General features: G+C 42.3%; 1 protein-coding gene across 4 annotated transcripts in view; it reads right to left on the bottom strand.

The window, feature by feature from the left end:
• The window catches only part of THRB (thyroid hormone receptor, beta), a 209,025-nt gene that overhangs the window by 14,803 nt on the left and 179,897 nt on the right, over positions 1-14,325 (bottom strand). For all 4 annotated transcript variants that reach the window (XM_011933769.1, XM_011933770.1, XM_011933768.1 and 1 more), the window contains 2 exons: positions 11,695-11,900; positions 1,280-1,426 (listed from right to left, as the gene is read on the bottom strand). In XM_011933769.1, coding sequence (XP_011789159.1) covers positions 1,280-1,426; positions 11,695-11,900 — 353 coding nt within the window. The remainder of the gene's footprint in view (positions 1-1,279; positions 1,427-11,694; positions 11,901-14,325) is intronic.

A 14,325-nucleotide genomic window follows, 5' to 3' on the forward strand; every position in this document is an offset into this window, starting at 1 on the left:
GTCTGAGGTCTCTGTGTCCCTCTGATTCCAGCTGGGCTCCCATTATTGCAGACGCAAAGACACAAGAGAGCTGGAAGCCACGGCAGCAGGAAGTCATTCCAGGTGTGGAAACAGCTTCTTTTTAGGTGAGACCAGGATCAGGTATCACTCAGCCCGCTTACCTAAGGGGCTCACAGCTGCCCGTGCCCCTCTCTATTTGGTATCTTTCTGGTCCCCTTTGAAGGTATGCAGAGCAATAGACAAGCACCTTATGAAATTTGTTTTTAAAGTTCTCCAGAAAACATAACCCCATTTGATTAAAAACAAAACAAAACAAAACAAAAGGAAGGTTAGAGGCAGGATGGAAATGTAACAGATAAAATAAAAGCACTATTAGCAGCTAAACTTTATGGAATACTTATTATAACTCAGGCACTGTCTAATCTCTTTACAAATATATTATCCCACTTAAAAACCCTTTCAACAGCTCTAAGAGGTAGACACTACTGTAATCCCCATTTTAAAGATGAGATAAGTGAAGTTTGAAGATACTGGATCTTGTTTAGGATTCTTGCCCATGTAGCTGGCTGTAGAGACTGTGGCATCTGCCACCACAGGGCAGGCCTGATAAAGTTCAAGTGTCGCAAAGGGAAAGTCGATGAACTGGTGGGACAGTTCTACAGGGTGCCTGGAAGATGGGACAAGCAAGAGTAAGCTTATAGGAAAAGAGGAAAGATTTGTGGGGATATTAAGAGCCTGGTTCTGTGAGGGGCATTTAACTTATTCTTGAGGATTCAGAAATGACCACACAGTCATCTCACTGGGATATGCAGTGGGAAGAATACAGACCTAGATTCCAACCATGATGTCACATTTGGATAACTTAATCTCTTTGATCTTGATTGCCCCCTCCGAAAATGGGGTTAATAAAAGCGACCCTGCAAATCTGTTAGAAGGATTAGATTTAATGTGGGCAAACCCGAGTACCTGACTGTGGTAACTAGGACATCATAGGTGCTGAATAAATGGAGTCTATTGCTATTATTATTTCTCAATGCCTGGAATCAGGGGGATGAATAGGATCTTGATGGGCCTTACACGGACAAACTAATGAATGATGACTAAATACAGAAAGTGGGGAATACAATGAAATAGAATGCATTTTCATTTTGTACTGACGTTGCTTTCATATGATTAAGTCCCTACTAATTAACATTAAATTGTAAATAATACCCTGTATTCCTGGAAACTGGTGAAACTATAATTAAAAATAATGCAGAAGGAAAAACAACATCCTCACCTCACAAAACATAGGCAACTTTTTGGCAAAATCCACCACTCTGGTAATTGCTGGTGTGATGATTTTTGTAAAATGGCTGAAGGCTTCCAAGTCAACCTTTCCACCTTCTGGGGCATTGACTATTGGTGCTTGTCCAATGTCTTCTGGCTAAGGAGGAGAAAAAAGAAAGATTTAAATGAAGAAGTCGAAGGGAGCTTTATTTATCGTAGTTCTTATGTGGCAGAAAATCTCTTCTGAACTGATATCCTGTACAGTTTCCAGTTTTCACATCATTTATTAACAAACTGCACAGTTTACACATCACTTATTTCTTTGAGTAAAGATACATGTCTTGGCCATTGCTTTTATAGGCCCCCAGTGACAATGTTTACAGGACTGTTGCTGCAAAGAGTGAGCGAGCAAGAGAGAGAGAGAGAGAGAGAGATAAGAGAAAGGACAGGAATTTGGGTCCTGCTTCTGAATGCACAAAGGGTGTATACTTAGGTAAGGTGACATAAATTCCAGGGGCTCTGGGATGGCATATTCAGAGTACTGTACATGCTAGTGTGTGTGTGGGGGGGAGGTGGGCACACTGTGGGCAATGATAGAGCAGAGCGATGGGTGGGCCCTAGCAAACAGTGCCCTGTGGATTCTTGCTTCCGACCCAGCTGGGGCTTGAAGTTCCCCTCTGCCCTACGCACTCCAGTTTGAGGTGGTCTCAGCTGAGGGTTGAGGGGGAAGATTGCTAGGCTGTCTACAGGAAACTTGGCAAAGCTTAGGGCAGAGTGGCGAATTTACTAGTATTTAATGTCCCTAGGGCAGTTCTCTGCTGTTTACTTGCTCAAGAACAATCCATGGCCTTGCTGCTCAAAGTGTAGTGCAGCAGCCTGGGTGTCACCGGGGGACTTCTCAGGCCCCTCCCCAGACCAGGTGGTACAGAATCAGCATTTTAGCAAGACCTCCAGGTGACTTACGCGCTTCCCAATGTCCACAGTAGCCATCTAACTCGTAAGTTTCTCATTCAGTGACCTCCCTGATGTGATCTGTGTCCATGTGTCTCCTGCTGTCACCCAGTGCTTCCTTCAGGAAGAGTCTGCTTCACTTCTCCTCCTTGTCTTTGTGATGATCATAACCACCATTTATTTGTGGCCTACAAGTGAGCCAGCCACTTCACACACTACCCTGTCTCAAGTAGTCCTCATTCAAATCCTGATTTGCAGGTGAGCAAACCAGGGATCAGAAAGGTTAAGAGCAAGCTGCTGAGGCCAGGCCTGCGATCTGGGTGACCCTGACTCCACACAGTAGTCTCCCCAGAGCTCCACACTTCCTCACCCCTACTGCAAGGCTTTTACTCCCTATGGACCTTTTCACACTAATGAACAGAATCTCTACTCCTCTGAATACCCTCCTTGCCAGCCTCTCCAGCTTCTCCCAGGAAGATGTGAATGTGACCAAGGAGATCACAGACTCAAGCCCTACCCAGTGGTGGCCACCTTTGCCTAGAGCCACAGTGAATAGATAGGAACAAGGCCAGTTCTCTTTTCTGCACCCAGGGGCTTGGAGATGGGGGTGGGGAAGGGGGATGGGAATAAGGAACTGACACCGTGAGCCGAGCAAAATCGAATTCCTTACTTGCAGAGCAGTGAGGACACTGCCAGTGGTGAGACTAGCCTAACATAGTGGCCCCTAAACTTCACTGTGCATCAGTCTCACTTGATTTCTGGGCTCCAACCCCAGTGTATCTGATTCAGCAGGTCAGGGATGGAGCCTGGGAATCTGCATTTCTAACAAGTTCCCAGGACGTGCTGATGAAGCTGCTCTGGGCCCACTCTTTGAGAACCACTGAGTTAGCAGTGACCAAGTTCAGCTTAGAGTAATCCAGTTCCCTTGCTTCCTCCCACATATCTCCCATTACTGTTCACATCACATTTTTAGTAGAAGGAAAAGCAAAAGATGACTCTTTTACTCTTCTTGCTGCCAGAGCACCAGGGTCAACAGGAGCAGCCCAGGAGTCATGGTTACAGCCTCAGGGGAAGGTTTTAAAAACATATTATTAATACAGAACAAATGCTGGCAGCATTTAACTTTTTTTTGACCATCCAGGAGTGTCTTCTGTTTATTTTTTACTTTATTTTATTTTTGGGTGTGTGTTGCTGGCAGTGAGTGGATGAAACCTGGTTTCTGTCATGTTTCATAATGATTGACATTGTTTTGGGGCAACTGTTGGCATAGCAAGCCCATGGAAGTCTACTGTTCAGCTGGCTCTCTGGGTGCAGATAGAATTGATGAAATAATCACATGTACAGCCTCCTTCTCCTTCCCCCTCTCACCTAGATTGAGCTAAAGGAAAAGGTACCTCTGTTCCTCCTTTGGGTAATGCTGCTCCCTGCAGCCTTCAGACATCCCTGCTCTTCTTTATAATTTCTTCTCATTCCTGAAACTGAGGCTCATCTCACTGACCTTGTCTACTTGACAAGTCTTTTATGAAGATCAACTGATAAAAGGAATGTGGGCACACATTCAAAAAGGTAGAGAGTTTTATATATATATATATAAATGGTATATAAATATATATTAATTACATGTATCATATAATTATATATATGTAGGATGAACTTTTTAAAATAAAAATAAAATTAAAAAGTGTAATAATGTCATTTTGGCCTGGTTGAATCTAAACATTGCTCAGTGAATACTGATAGAGCTAACCTGATGTATTCAAATGGCACTCAGTGTCCTTTGAAATGCTGGTGGGTTAATATTGATGTTAATTTTTTCATTCAATTTGTGGGTGTGTAGGTTATTTGAATTCCACTTGTGACATGTGTAAAGATTTGAAAAAAGGAGAGAAAGTATGCAAGGAAATATGGCAATTTTAAGTAAAACTAAACCCCCAAATGTAACAAGCTCACAAGTTTTCTGATGAAAATATATATCAAGGTAGAATAAAAAATTTACTTCTAAGCCTCTGGCTATTTAATGGACTATAAAATTGCTAGAAGTAAAACTGTGAACAAAGTAAAACCCTTCAAATTTATCATTAAGATTTTTTTCCATAATGGATCTTAGATACCAGAACAACAAAAAAGAATCTATCTATCTGTCTGTATATATCCATGAATTGACCCAAGTTAACATCAGGTTAATCAAGGTTGAGCAGTGAAACCCTGTTTGTTACTTCCCTGAAGATTTTTCACCTATAATAAAGATACATAATTTTCTAAAATATTTGGAAGATGTTAAAAATAGAGTATAAATATTTGACATTAGTTGAACCTATCAGATCTTATTACAGCTAATAGCCTTGTAAACTACTATATAAAATACATTTGCTCATGTACACATATGTATTTATGTGCTCAAGATCAAGCTCCAATACTGATAAGTCTCTAGCTTGCTTGTAGATGCACCACTGCAGACCTGTGGGGAAAGCCTGCTTTTTGCCTCTGTGGATCCAACTGCCTTAGCTAGCTCATGGTGGTATTTTCAACTGTCATTCTGATATCCTCTCTTTGCCCTAAATGGACCTCCTGAGCTAGCCCAGCTGTCTTCTCCATGTCTCCCCTACAACTTGCCTTACATTTTCCCATTTCACTGCTGCCTTCTCTCCAGGCTTTTGCTTTCTCCAAAGCCCCTACTTCTGTCTCTCATCTCTGTCTTTTCCAAATCCTATTTTCTCTTCAAGACCCAACTCAAGTTCTAGCTTCTCCTAGATGTCTTCCCAGGTGACCTCAGTTTGAAATGATGTTTACCTCATTTGAACACACATGGTGGCCCATGGCGATGAGTCATATGGTATTTAGGCATTTATTACTATCACTTTTTATTATAGTTATGTAAATCTATCACACCAAAGATACGAACTTAAGGGGGTAGAGAATAAGTCTTTCTTGTCTTTGCCTACTGTGTACAAGGCATTAGGCCAAGTTGTGGAGGATAGAATGCTTATTGGTTGAGTGAGTGAATGAATGTATACTTATACCAGTATTTATTGAGCAGGTACTATGGGCCAGGCCTAGTTTTAGATGCTGAGGTTACAGCAATAAACCGTGTATCCTCAAGGAACTTGCATTGTGATGAGGGGAGATAGACAATAAATAAGAAACATGTATTCATGGAAGAATTTGTGATAAATCTAGAGGTGACATGATAATATATGGGGAGGCAGGAGAAAGGAAGGTCAGCCAAGGCACCTCTGAGAAGCAATGTGTGGACTTTGACTTGAGGAATGTCAAGAAGGTAGCCTTCCTTAGGGCCAGAGGAAGAATGCTTAAGGCAGAGAGGAAAGCCAGTGCAAAGTCCCAAAGCCAGAAAGGAGGCCCATGTGGTTAGAGCCCAGTGATGGCATGAAATGAGGAAGCAGAGGTAGGCAGGGGGCCCCGTGATGCTAGGCATGGTAGAACATAGAAAGGAGATGGGCTTATTCTAAATGCAATGGGGCATCTACTGAAAGGCTGTAAACAGGGCATAGACATGACACAATGGTTACTGCATGGAGAAGATATGTGAGGAGCCAAAGGAAAAAACAGGCAGACAACAGCTGTGGTTTGCGCAGGCTGAAGTGCACTATGGGGATGGCAGTAGAGATGGAGAGGCCTAGAGAATTCCAGTTGTATATTGGCAGCTGAAAACAGGGGCCGAAAGTGGACTGGCTGTGGGGTAAGGAATCCAGATTGACTTCTTGGGGTAGTGGTGGTGGAGGGTGTAAAAGGAGAGATTCAGGTGTGTGTTCAGGGGTGACCTCAGCCCTTGCTCAGCACAGGTGAGGCTGGTATTATACAAATCATGACCAACTGGCTTTCTGCTTTGACTATTTCATTGGTATTGTTCGAGGTGAGTAGGAAATGCTGCCAGCTGACCTCTTTGCTGAGTCCTTGGCTCTGAGCCAGGGACTTCTTGGCTTGAAAAGGTAACTCTCTGGCACATGCAGAAGGGAGTGGGGCCAGATGGGACTCTCACTTCTGCACTTGTTCATAGGGTGTCTTCTTGTGCCTTTGCCAGGCTAGGCAGGAAGACCTGGGCAGATAATAATTCAAGGTCCTTGGGCCGTGGGATATGACTACAGCCTCACCCTTTTCCTGGCATGAGCAGGAACAAGATGGTGGCAGTGAGGAGTGGTGGTGGTAAGGATGGTGCACATAGTAACCACTTATGTAGTTGCTAACAATATGCCAGGCAGTGTTAAGCCACTTGTATCTATTGCTTCATGCCATTCAGCAAGGGCATAAGGCATCTGAGCCTTAGAGAGGTGAAATAACTTGCCCAAAGTCAAAGTTAAAAAAGCAACAGAGGCAAGCATGGAACCTGGGCCGTCTGGTTCCAATCCCCATTCATGTAACTACTAGATTATCTTGCCTTCTTCTGATGTTATTCTAATAACTTGGAGTGATATATGCCTTCCTGACATAGTTTTCTCCAATCTACTCAAATCTCTGAGGCTACAGAAATGCCTAATTTCACCACCAACAATTCATGTGTGATGACAGTGAGGATGAAAAGCAGAAGTGGGCTGAGAAGAGAACAAGCAGCATCTGATGCCAAACAAGGGAAAGCAGGTCGCTCCACCAAGGGTAGCTCGCTTCTAGACCTCCAGTAGCAGCCCCTGACAGCAACAATCTTGTCATAGGGCACAGTCATGTGCCCTATGAGCTATACACACAGACCACATATGGTCTCATCGCTCACCCTATCTGACCCTTCTGCTTATGCCCCTTGTCTGAAGCTCCCCCCGTTGAGTGTGTGAAATCAGACAGTATCTCTGCCAGGGAAAAAGTAGGAAAGGTCTCCTCTGATCCTAAAGGTCACATTTTATACTTGGGTAGACATTCACTTAAAGCTACAACTTTGCATGAAAATTAAGGGAGCAGAATAATGATACGACGTCAGCAGACAATAATAAATGATGTCAATAGACAAGATTGTTGCTGTCAGGGGCTGCTACTGGAGGTCTAGAAGCGAGCTACCCTTGGTGGAGTGACCTGCTTTCCCTTGTTTGGCATCAGATGCTGCTTGTTCTCTTCTCAGCCCACTTCTGCTTTTCATCCTCACTGTCATCACACATGAATTGTTGGTGGTGAAATTAGGCATTTCTGTAGCCTCAGAGATTGAGTAGATTGGAGAAAACTAGAAAATTATATGATTTAAATGCTTTTGGGAGAAGCTTTAAAGATTGGCTTTAGATTTATTATGAAAATCTTAATGGCTTCTGCAAAAGTTCCTCATTTGCCAAAGACCCTAATTTTCTCAGACCCAAATATAGATTTAAAATCCAGATCAAATCACTGTCTCTGTTTCTTTTTCTTTTTTCTTTTCTTTTCTTTTTTTTTTGAGACAGGGTTTTACTCTGTTGTCCAGTCTGGAGTGGAGTGGCATAATCATAGCTCACTGTAGCCTTGACCTCCTGGGCTTAAGTGATCCATCTACCTCAGCCTCCTAAGTAGTGGGGAACCACAGGTGAGCATCACGAAGTCTGGCTAAATTTGTTTATTTTTTGTAGAGATGGGGTCTTGCTATGTTTCCCAGGCTGGTCTCACACTCCTGGGTTCAAGCAATCCACCCACCTTGGCCTCCCAAAATGCTGGGATTGCGGGCATGAGCCACTGAGCCCAGCCCTATCTCTATTTCTGACTTGAGTGCTGGTCTTAGAGTGAAAATGAATCCTGGTCTTACACAAAAAACTATGTCAGTAGTTCCTTTGAGGGAAGAAAAGTATGTACCCATTCCAGATAAGTGAATACTTTCAGCTTTAATGACGACATGTAATCCCATATGACATATTTTTATACTATTGTTAACATGATAGGCCTCCTCAAATTTTTTTGGAACAAAATGGGACATCAACACATAAAAGATAAATAACATGTGGCAGTGTTGCAAGCACAGGAAAAGGGGTATTAGCATACAGAAGAGGCAAATCCTAATGTGCAAAAGCCTGTTTGCTACACGATACCTTCCAGTACATGAATACCATTTAGCAAAGCTGCCTTTAAGTAAAGATTCTTAACGTCTTTGCAGGACTAATTCACTACTCAAAAGAGTGAAGTTTTCGTCCTGAGCATAAATACTCAGTTGGAGTCACTTTTCTGCAAGGAGTATGTGTAAATATGTAAACTGGCTAAGACACAGGGCTTAACTGTACTATCTCCAAGGATGGGTGACTGGAACTGTATGTTCAGTTCAGCAAATATTTATTGAGTTCTGTTCTGGTTATTTATTGCTGTATAACAAACTACCCCCAAACTTTGTGGTTTAAAACAACAATTTTTAATTTTCTTTCAGAGTTCTGGGGATTGATGGGCACAGCTAGGGGGCCCTCATACAGCTGCTGTCAAATGGCAGTAGAGGCTGGTGTCATTTGAAGGCTTCTTTACTCACATTTCTGGTTCCTGGGCTGCTTGGGAGTCTCTCCTTCTTGTGGCCTTTTTACATGGCTAGCTTAGGATTCCTCACTGCCTGCTGGTCTCAGAGTAGGTGGACATTTATTATTTTTTTGTTCTTCTTCTTCTTATTTTTAAATATAGAGCCAACTGCTATGAGAGACCAGGTGGTTTCCCTCCCCCAGGATACCCAAGTGGAAGCTGGAAGGCTTCTTATCACTCAACCTTAGAAGTAACGTAAGTATCACTTCTGCCGAAATGCACTGTTTAAAGGCATCACATAGCAGCCTAGATTCAAGGGGAGAGGGGAACAGACTCTACCTCTCCTGGGGACAGAATGGGCTGTGTATACAGGGAGAAGAAAGAATTTGATGGCAGCCATCTTGGAGAAAAGCTACCACAAGTTTCCATCACACACAGCATAGATACTCAAGTGTGGAGGCTGAATGGAACATTGTCCTCCTGTGAGGAGATGCAGGGGTTATCCCAGGCACAGAGGGGAACAGGGTGACAGAAATGAAGTTCATTGTAGAGACAGACAGGACAGTGGAGGAGCTCTGATCTCTTCCAATAACCCTCTAGGGAAAAATGGCTTGGAGAAGCAGTTATTTACGTTTGAATCAAGAGGGACAATTTCTTGAGGAGATGAAATATCTGCAAAAGATACATTTCGTGTCAGCCCTACAAGGAGAAGAAAACTCTCTTGCACGTGGGTAATCTCATGGTTCCGACAGAAACCTAATGGCAAATCATTCTGTGCCGTAGATTCTTTCCATAGATGGTCAGGCTGGTGAACTGTTAGGAGCCTTTAAGTGAACAAGTGCAGACCTCAAGACTGGTTCTAATAACTAGATATTGTGCTGTCTTTGCTGAAGATACCACACAGCATGCAGATATTTGATTATATTTTGCTTTATAGAGGTGGTTTCTCTGCTTCCAGACATAGCACGTCACCTCCTCAGAGATGCTTCTTTTGACCACCATGTTCAGAGAAATTAAGTCTCTCCCCACTTCCAGTACACAAACTCTTCGTCCCATCACACTGTTTATTGCCCTCATTGCACTTACCACTACCTGCATTTATTTTGTTTGTTTATCTCTTATTGTCTGTCTTCCACTAGAGGAATGTGGCTGACTTATTTAGTTCCTGGCACATAGTATCCACTCAATAAATGTTTCTTAAATAAAAGAACAAACCTTTAAAGTCTGGAAAGAAACACCTTATGACTACTTAAACAAGTTTAGTTGGACTAGTGTCCATTCTCTATGGGGAGTAAAGACAATAAAAGTATAAAATTCCCAGAAGAAGTCCAGGATGAACTTCAAATCTTCTACCTTACTTGGAATTCAGCTTGGTCACTACTTGAAATCAGGAGACAGTGCCAGGCCTGGAAGTGGTTTCTACAATGTCCATTTATGGGTGACACATTTGGGGAAAGGATAGATTTAAGTTTGCAATTAGGTAGGACTCTGTCTTGCTATGCCTCAAGTGTATTGTGTTAGAATTGGTCTATCAATCCAGAGTTAGTGCTTTTGAACTTTCTGGTAGATATATCAGGGTGAGGGTGAAGATGCAAGATCAAGGCACTGAGAAGCTGCTCCTCCAAAAAGTTGGCATATTTCAGAGACTTTTTGGGTTTGTTCAGGTGCCAAGAGTGCATAGGGTACTGGGTAGAGGCATAGATCCTGGAGTTGGCTGCATCCATCACCACTATTTACTAGTTGTGGGAGCTCAGGCAAGTTTCCTCAACTTCTCTGCCTTAGTTCTCTCTTCTGTAAAATGGAGATATTAACCACATCTACCTACAGGATTGGTATAGGAAGTTAATGAATGAAAATCACTTAGAATATTACCTGGCATATGGTAAAGGCCATCTAGGTGTTTGCTAACATTGCTGTTAATGAAAGCCATCAACAAAGTGCTGGCACTATTGTTTCATTACAATGAAAATAATTGTGTCAGTACAGGTAAATTATGCTTAAGCTTTTTCTTTCCAAAACTTCCTTTAAGGTTGTTGTTCTGTTGTTTTAAGAAAAGGATCCACTATCTCATTGTAATGTTAATGTTGAAGTACAAGGATAATTATACCACTATATCTTCTTGTTCAGATGGGGAAGTACTCTAACGTGCCCTAGGGATACATATGAAACCACAGAATATCTGTTGTCAGGCAGGTACTTAAAAAGGGTTTTACATCATAAACTAAGAGCAAAGTCAGTCTCAGATGGTCCAGCACTAGTGAGGCGGGTAGTCTTTCTAATGAGGTGGGTGGAGAGCCTGGACTTGGAACCAGAAGACCGAGTTGGCTTTGGTGCCTGACTTTTAGCAGTGTGATCTTGGGCAAGCGGCTTAACGCCTTGGGCTTGGTTTGCACGTCTGTAAAATGGGGATAGTAATTCCAGCTTACCTCAAAGCACTGGGAAGTCCAAATGAGAAATGAATGGGAAGAACTTTCACAACAGGTAATTTTTATAAGAATATTAAACATCAATATTGCAAGGGTCTGGAAGATCTTTTATCTCTACACACTCACGCCCACCAACCCCTATCCCTAATCCCTCATTCCCATTGCCCTTCTCGACTCAAGCTCATTTAATTTAAGCTAAAAAATTTTGACTTCTGTTGACATAAAAATATGCTAGAGGTCTAGAGGCTATTCTAAAGGGAATATTTGGGATTGAGTTTAGGGACTAAATATGCATATGTATCTGAGGAAAGAAATGGGTGTAAAAAGTAAAAGGTGGTAGACAAAACATTTTACTAATTAGTTGGTCCAGGAGTGGTCTTTCTAACAGTAAAAGCAAACTGATATAATGTGGCCTAAGAAACTGTTTTAGAATTCAGCAAATCACAGAGTAGATGGTAGGAGTGGCCTTTATACTCACACAGACCTAGACTCAAATCCTAGCTTTGCAAGTTACTCAACCTCTCAGAGCTACAGTTTTCCTATCAGTAAAATGAGGCAATAACACCAGTATCCCAAGGTGATGAGGACCGAACAAATTGAGGTAGAAAACGCTGGCGTAGAACTGAAACTGATCTGTGCGAGGAAGTCTTACCAGGAATTTCCGTTTTTGCTTCCAGTGGCTGCCTTGGGCGTTGGTTGCCACGTGGGCTTCGGTGACAGTTTTGATGAGCTCCCATTCCTCGTCTGTGGGCTCTGGCTTGTGCCCGATGGATTTCTGCAGCTCTTCCCGCCGTCTCTTCTCCCGGTTCTCCTCTATCAGCTTCCTCTTGGCCAGCCTCTTGCTGTCATCCAGCACCACTGGGAGCGGGAGAAAGATGAGACAAGGCACACAGATGCTCCCAAGACACATAGCAAGCTGCACTTCCTGGAACCTCAGGGGTGGGACCACTGATGCACAGATGGCTCAGTGGGTCCTTCGGGGTGGCTCACACTGGGACATTTTCTCTCCTCACTAGCAAACTGCCATTGACTAGTCTTGTCCAACATGGTCTCTAGAGCCAAACTCCCCATGACCGGCGAGCTTTTCAAAACAAAGTCCCCAGAGAACCTAGACACTACACACTCCAACTCCACAGAAGGTGGTTCTAAAACAGAGTGAAGCAGAGAGAGGTAAAATCCATACTACCCACAGGATCACAAAGAAATCTCTCTAGCCAGTCATCTGAATTCACTCTCTGGGTTTCTGTCCTCCCTGCTTCCCCTAAAATGGTTCTTAGTAAGGAGAACTTCAGGTTAAAGAAAAGTTATGGGAAGAAAAAAAGAAACGTTATGGAGCAGTAAGTGGGAGGCTCATGATCCCTTTTTTTTTTTTTTTTTTTTTTTTAGGAAAAAGGACCCTAACTCTTCATGGCTCCCTTAAGGGCTAATTGGAATGTGGCTGGGCCTCAAGGCACTCACTGTGCGTTATTCTCTATCTGGTCCACCCTCAAGGGTGGTTAAAGAGCCCAGGCTTTGGAATCTAGAAAGACTTGGATTTGAATTCTGGTATTATCACATTCTAGCTGTGTGACCTCTGGCAAGTTCCTTAGGTTCTCTGAGCTTTCATTTCTTCCTATACAAAATGGGCTCAATAATGCCCACTTCACAGAGTATTCAATGTGATAATGCATTATAAGTGCTCAGTAAATGCAGTCCCGACTTCTATCATTTGGGTGAAAGGAAAATCAGAAGGGCAGGTAACAAGAAACCTATATTTCTGTGGTTAATTTCCAAAAACAAAACCGTTTCACTAGATTTGGTAACTATCAGTGGAATGGAAAGGCTCAGGTTTTACATTGCAGAGTCACAGTATTTTAGAACTGGAAGGGAACTTAGAGGTCATCTAGTCCTACTCTCTCTTTTCAAAGAAAGAAGAAGAAATTGATCCAGAGAGGTCGTGACTTGCCTAAAGTCACGTGACTTGCTCAGAGAGCAAGTTAATGGCAGAGCCAAGGCAAGACCCAGGACTCCTGACTCCAGTTCTACGACATCACTGTCCTAGGGCCATTTCTTGATGAAGGTGTGACCTGGTAGGAAAAGAAAAAAAGCAAACATAGCAAGAGAAGGAGAACCAAGGTGCCTAGCTAGTCCACCATTTAAATATTCTAATTTAAAGAGAATATTAAATTACAGGTCATTTAGATTTGATTGGATTGTCAAAGTCATGTGAGAGCTTACAAATGAGGACAATATGAATGAGCCCTGTTAAGTCATTTTGGTTCAGTTACTAAAGGGAAAGGAGGAATGGTAATAATACCCTCAGTCCCTTCCCAAATGCTTCCGGTGTGCCAGGGACTGTTGCATTTGATGAACATTATCTAATTTAATCTTGAAAACAGCTCTACAAGGTAGGCAATGGCTTCACAGAAGGAAAATCTCAGCTTAATTCCAAAGGTCACACAGCTAGTAAGTGACAGATCTGGGACTCGAACAGAAGTTTTTCTGATTAGAAAGCCTGAGCTCTTAGAATCCCTCACAGGCAAGTAAGGGGCACTCAAAATTTATTTCCATACAGTCTAGATTAACACTGAGTTTTTAAACCTCATAGACACATATCTTAAACTTCTCAATAAAACACTGAAGTGGATATTCAATAATAAGTTTGTCATAGTAGCATATCTAAGTATTTGGCTCTAAGTCAATCATATTCACATATCCTTATCAGGCATATTGTTGGCAAGGGCTAAAGGCCTTTAAGAGATAAAGATAAAGAACATACTCAGCCAGAGGTGGGGATTAACCCAGGATTTCCAGCCTAACACCCTAACATAACCCTCTTCCTTTTTAAAGATTCTCCATTCCTTCTTCTTTAATGGGCAAACCAGAACATTTCACAGATTTTTTTTTTTTTCTTCTCAGTGAAAGAACTCTATTTCTCACATAAATGTGAGCCATGATTATTTCTTTCATCAGGAAAAATCCTCACTGTATTTTCTTTTTTCTTTCTTAATTTTTTATCTTTCTTTTTCTTTTTAGTTTTTAACTAATAGTTGGAATCTCTCACTGATGTGCAAAAAAGTTATGCCAGTAGAAATCATTAATACTGATGCCTGGCAAAAGAGAGGCCACACATTCTGAATGACATGATTCTTATTTTTATGATTAGATTAATTAAAGTGACTGGTATAAATCCCTCGCCCCGTGTGGGGAGAAGAGACCCCAAGGGCTAATCTCGCCACCATATGCTGTAGCACTTTGAAAACTGGGTAGGACGACTTCAGCTCGGAACGTCTTTATTGCTAAA

This window comes from Colobus angolensis, unplaced genomic scaffold (assembly GCF_000951035.1).
Source record: "Colobus angolensis palliatus isolate OR3802 unplaced genomic scaffold, Cang.pa_1.0 Scaffold129, whole genome shotgun sequence".
Classification (NCBI taxonomy): Eukaryota; Metazoa; Chordata; class Mammalia; order Primates; family Cercopithecidae; genus Colobus; species Colobus angolensis.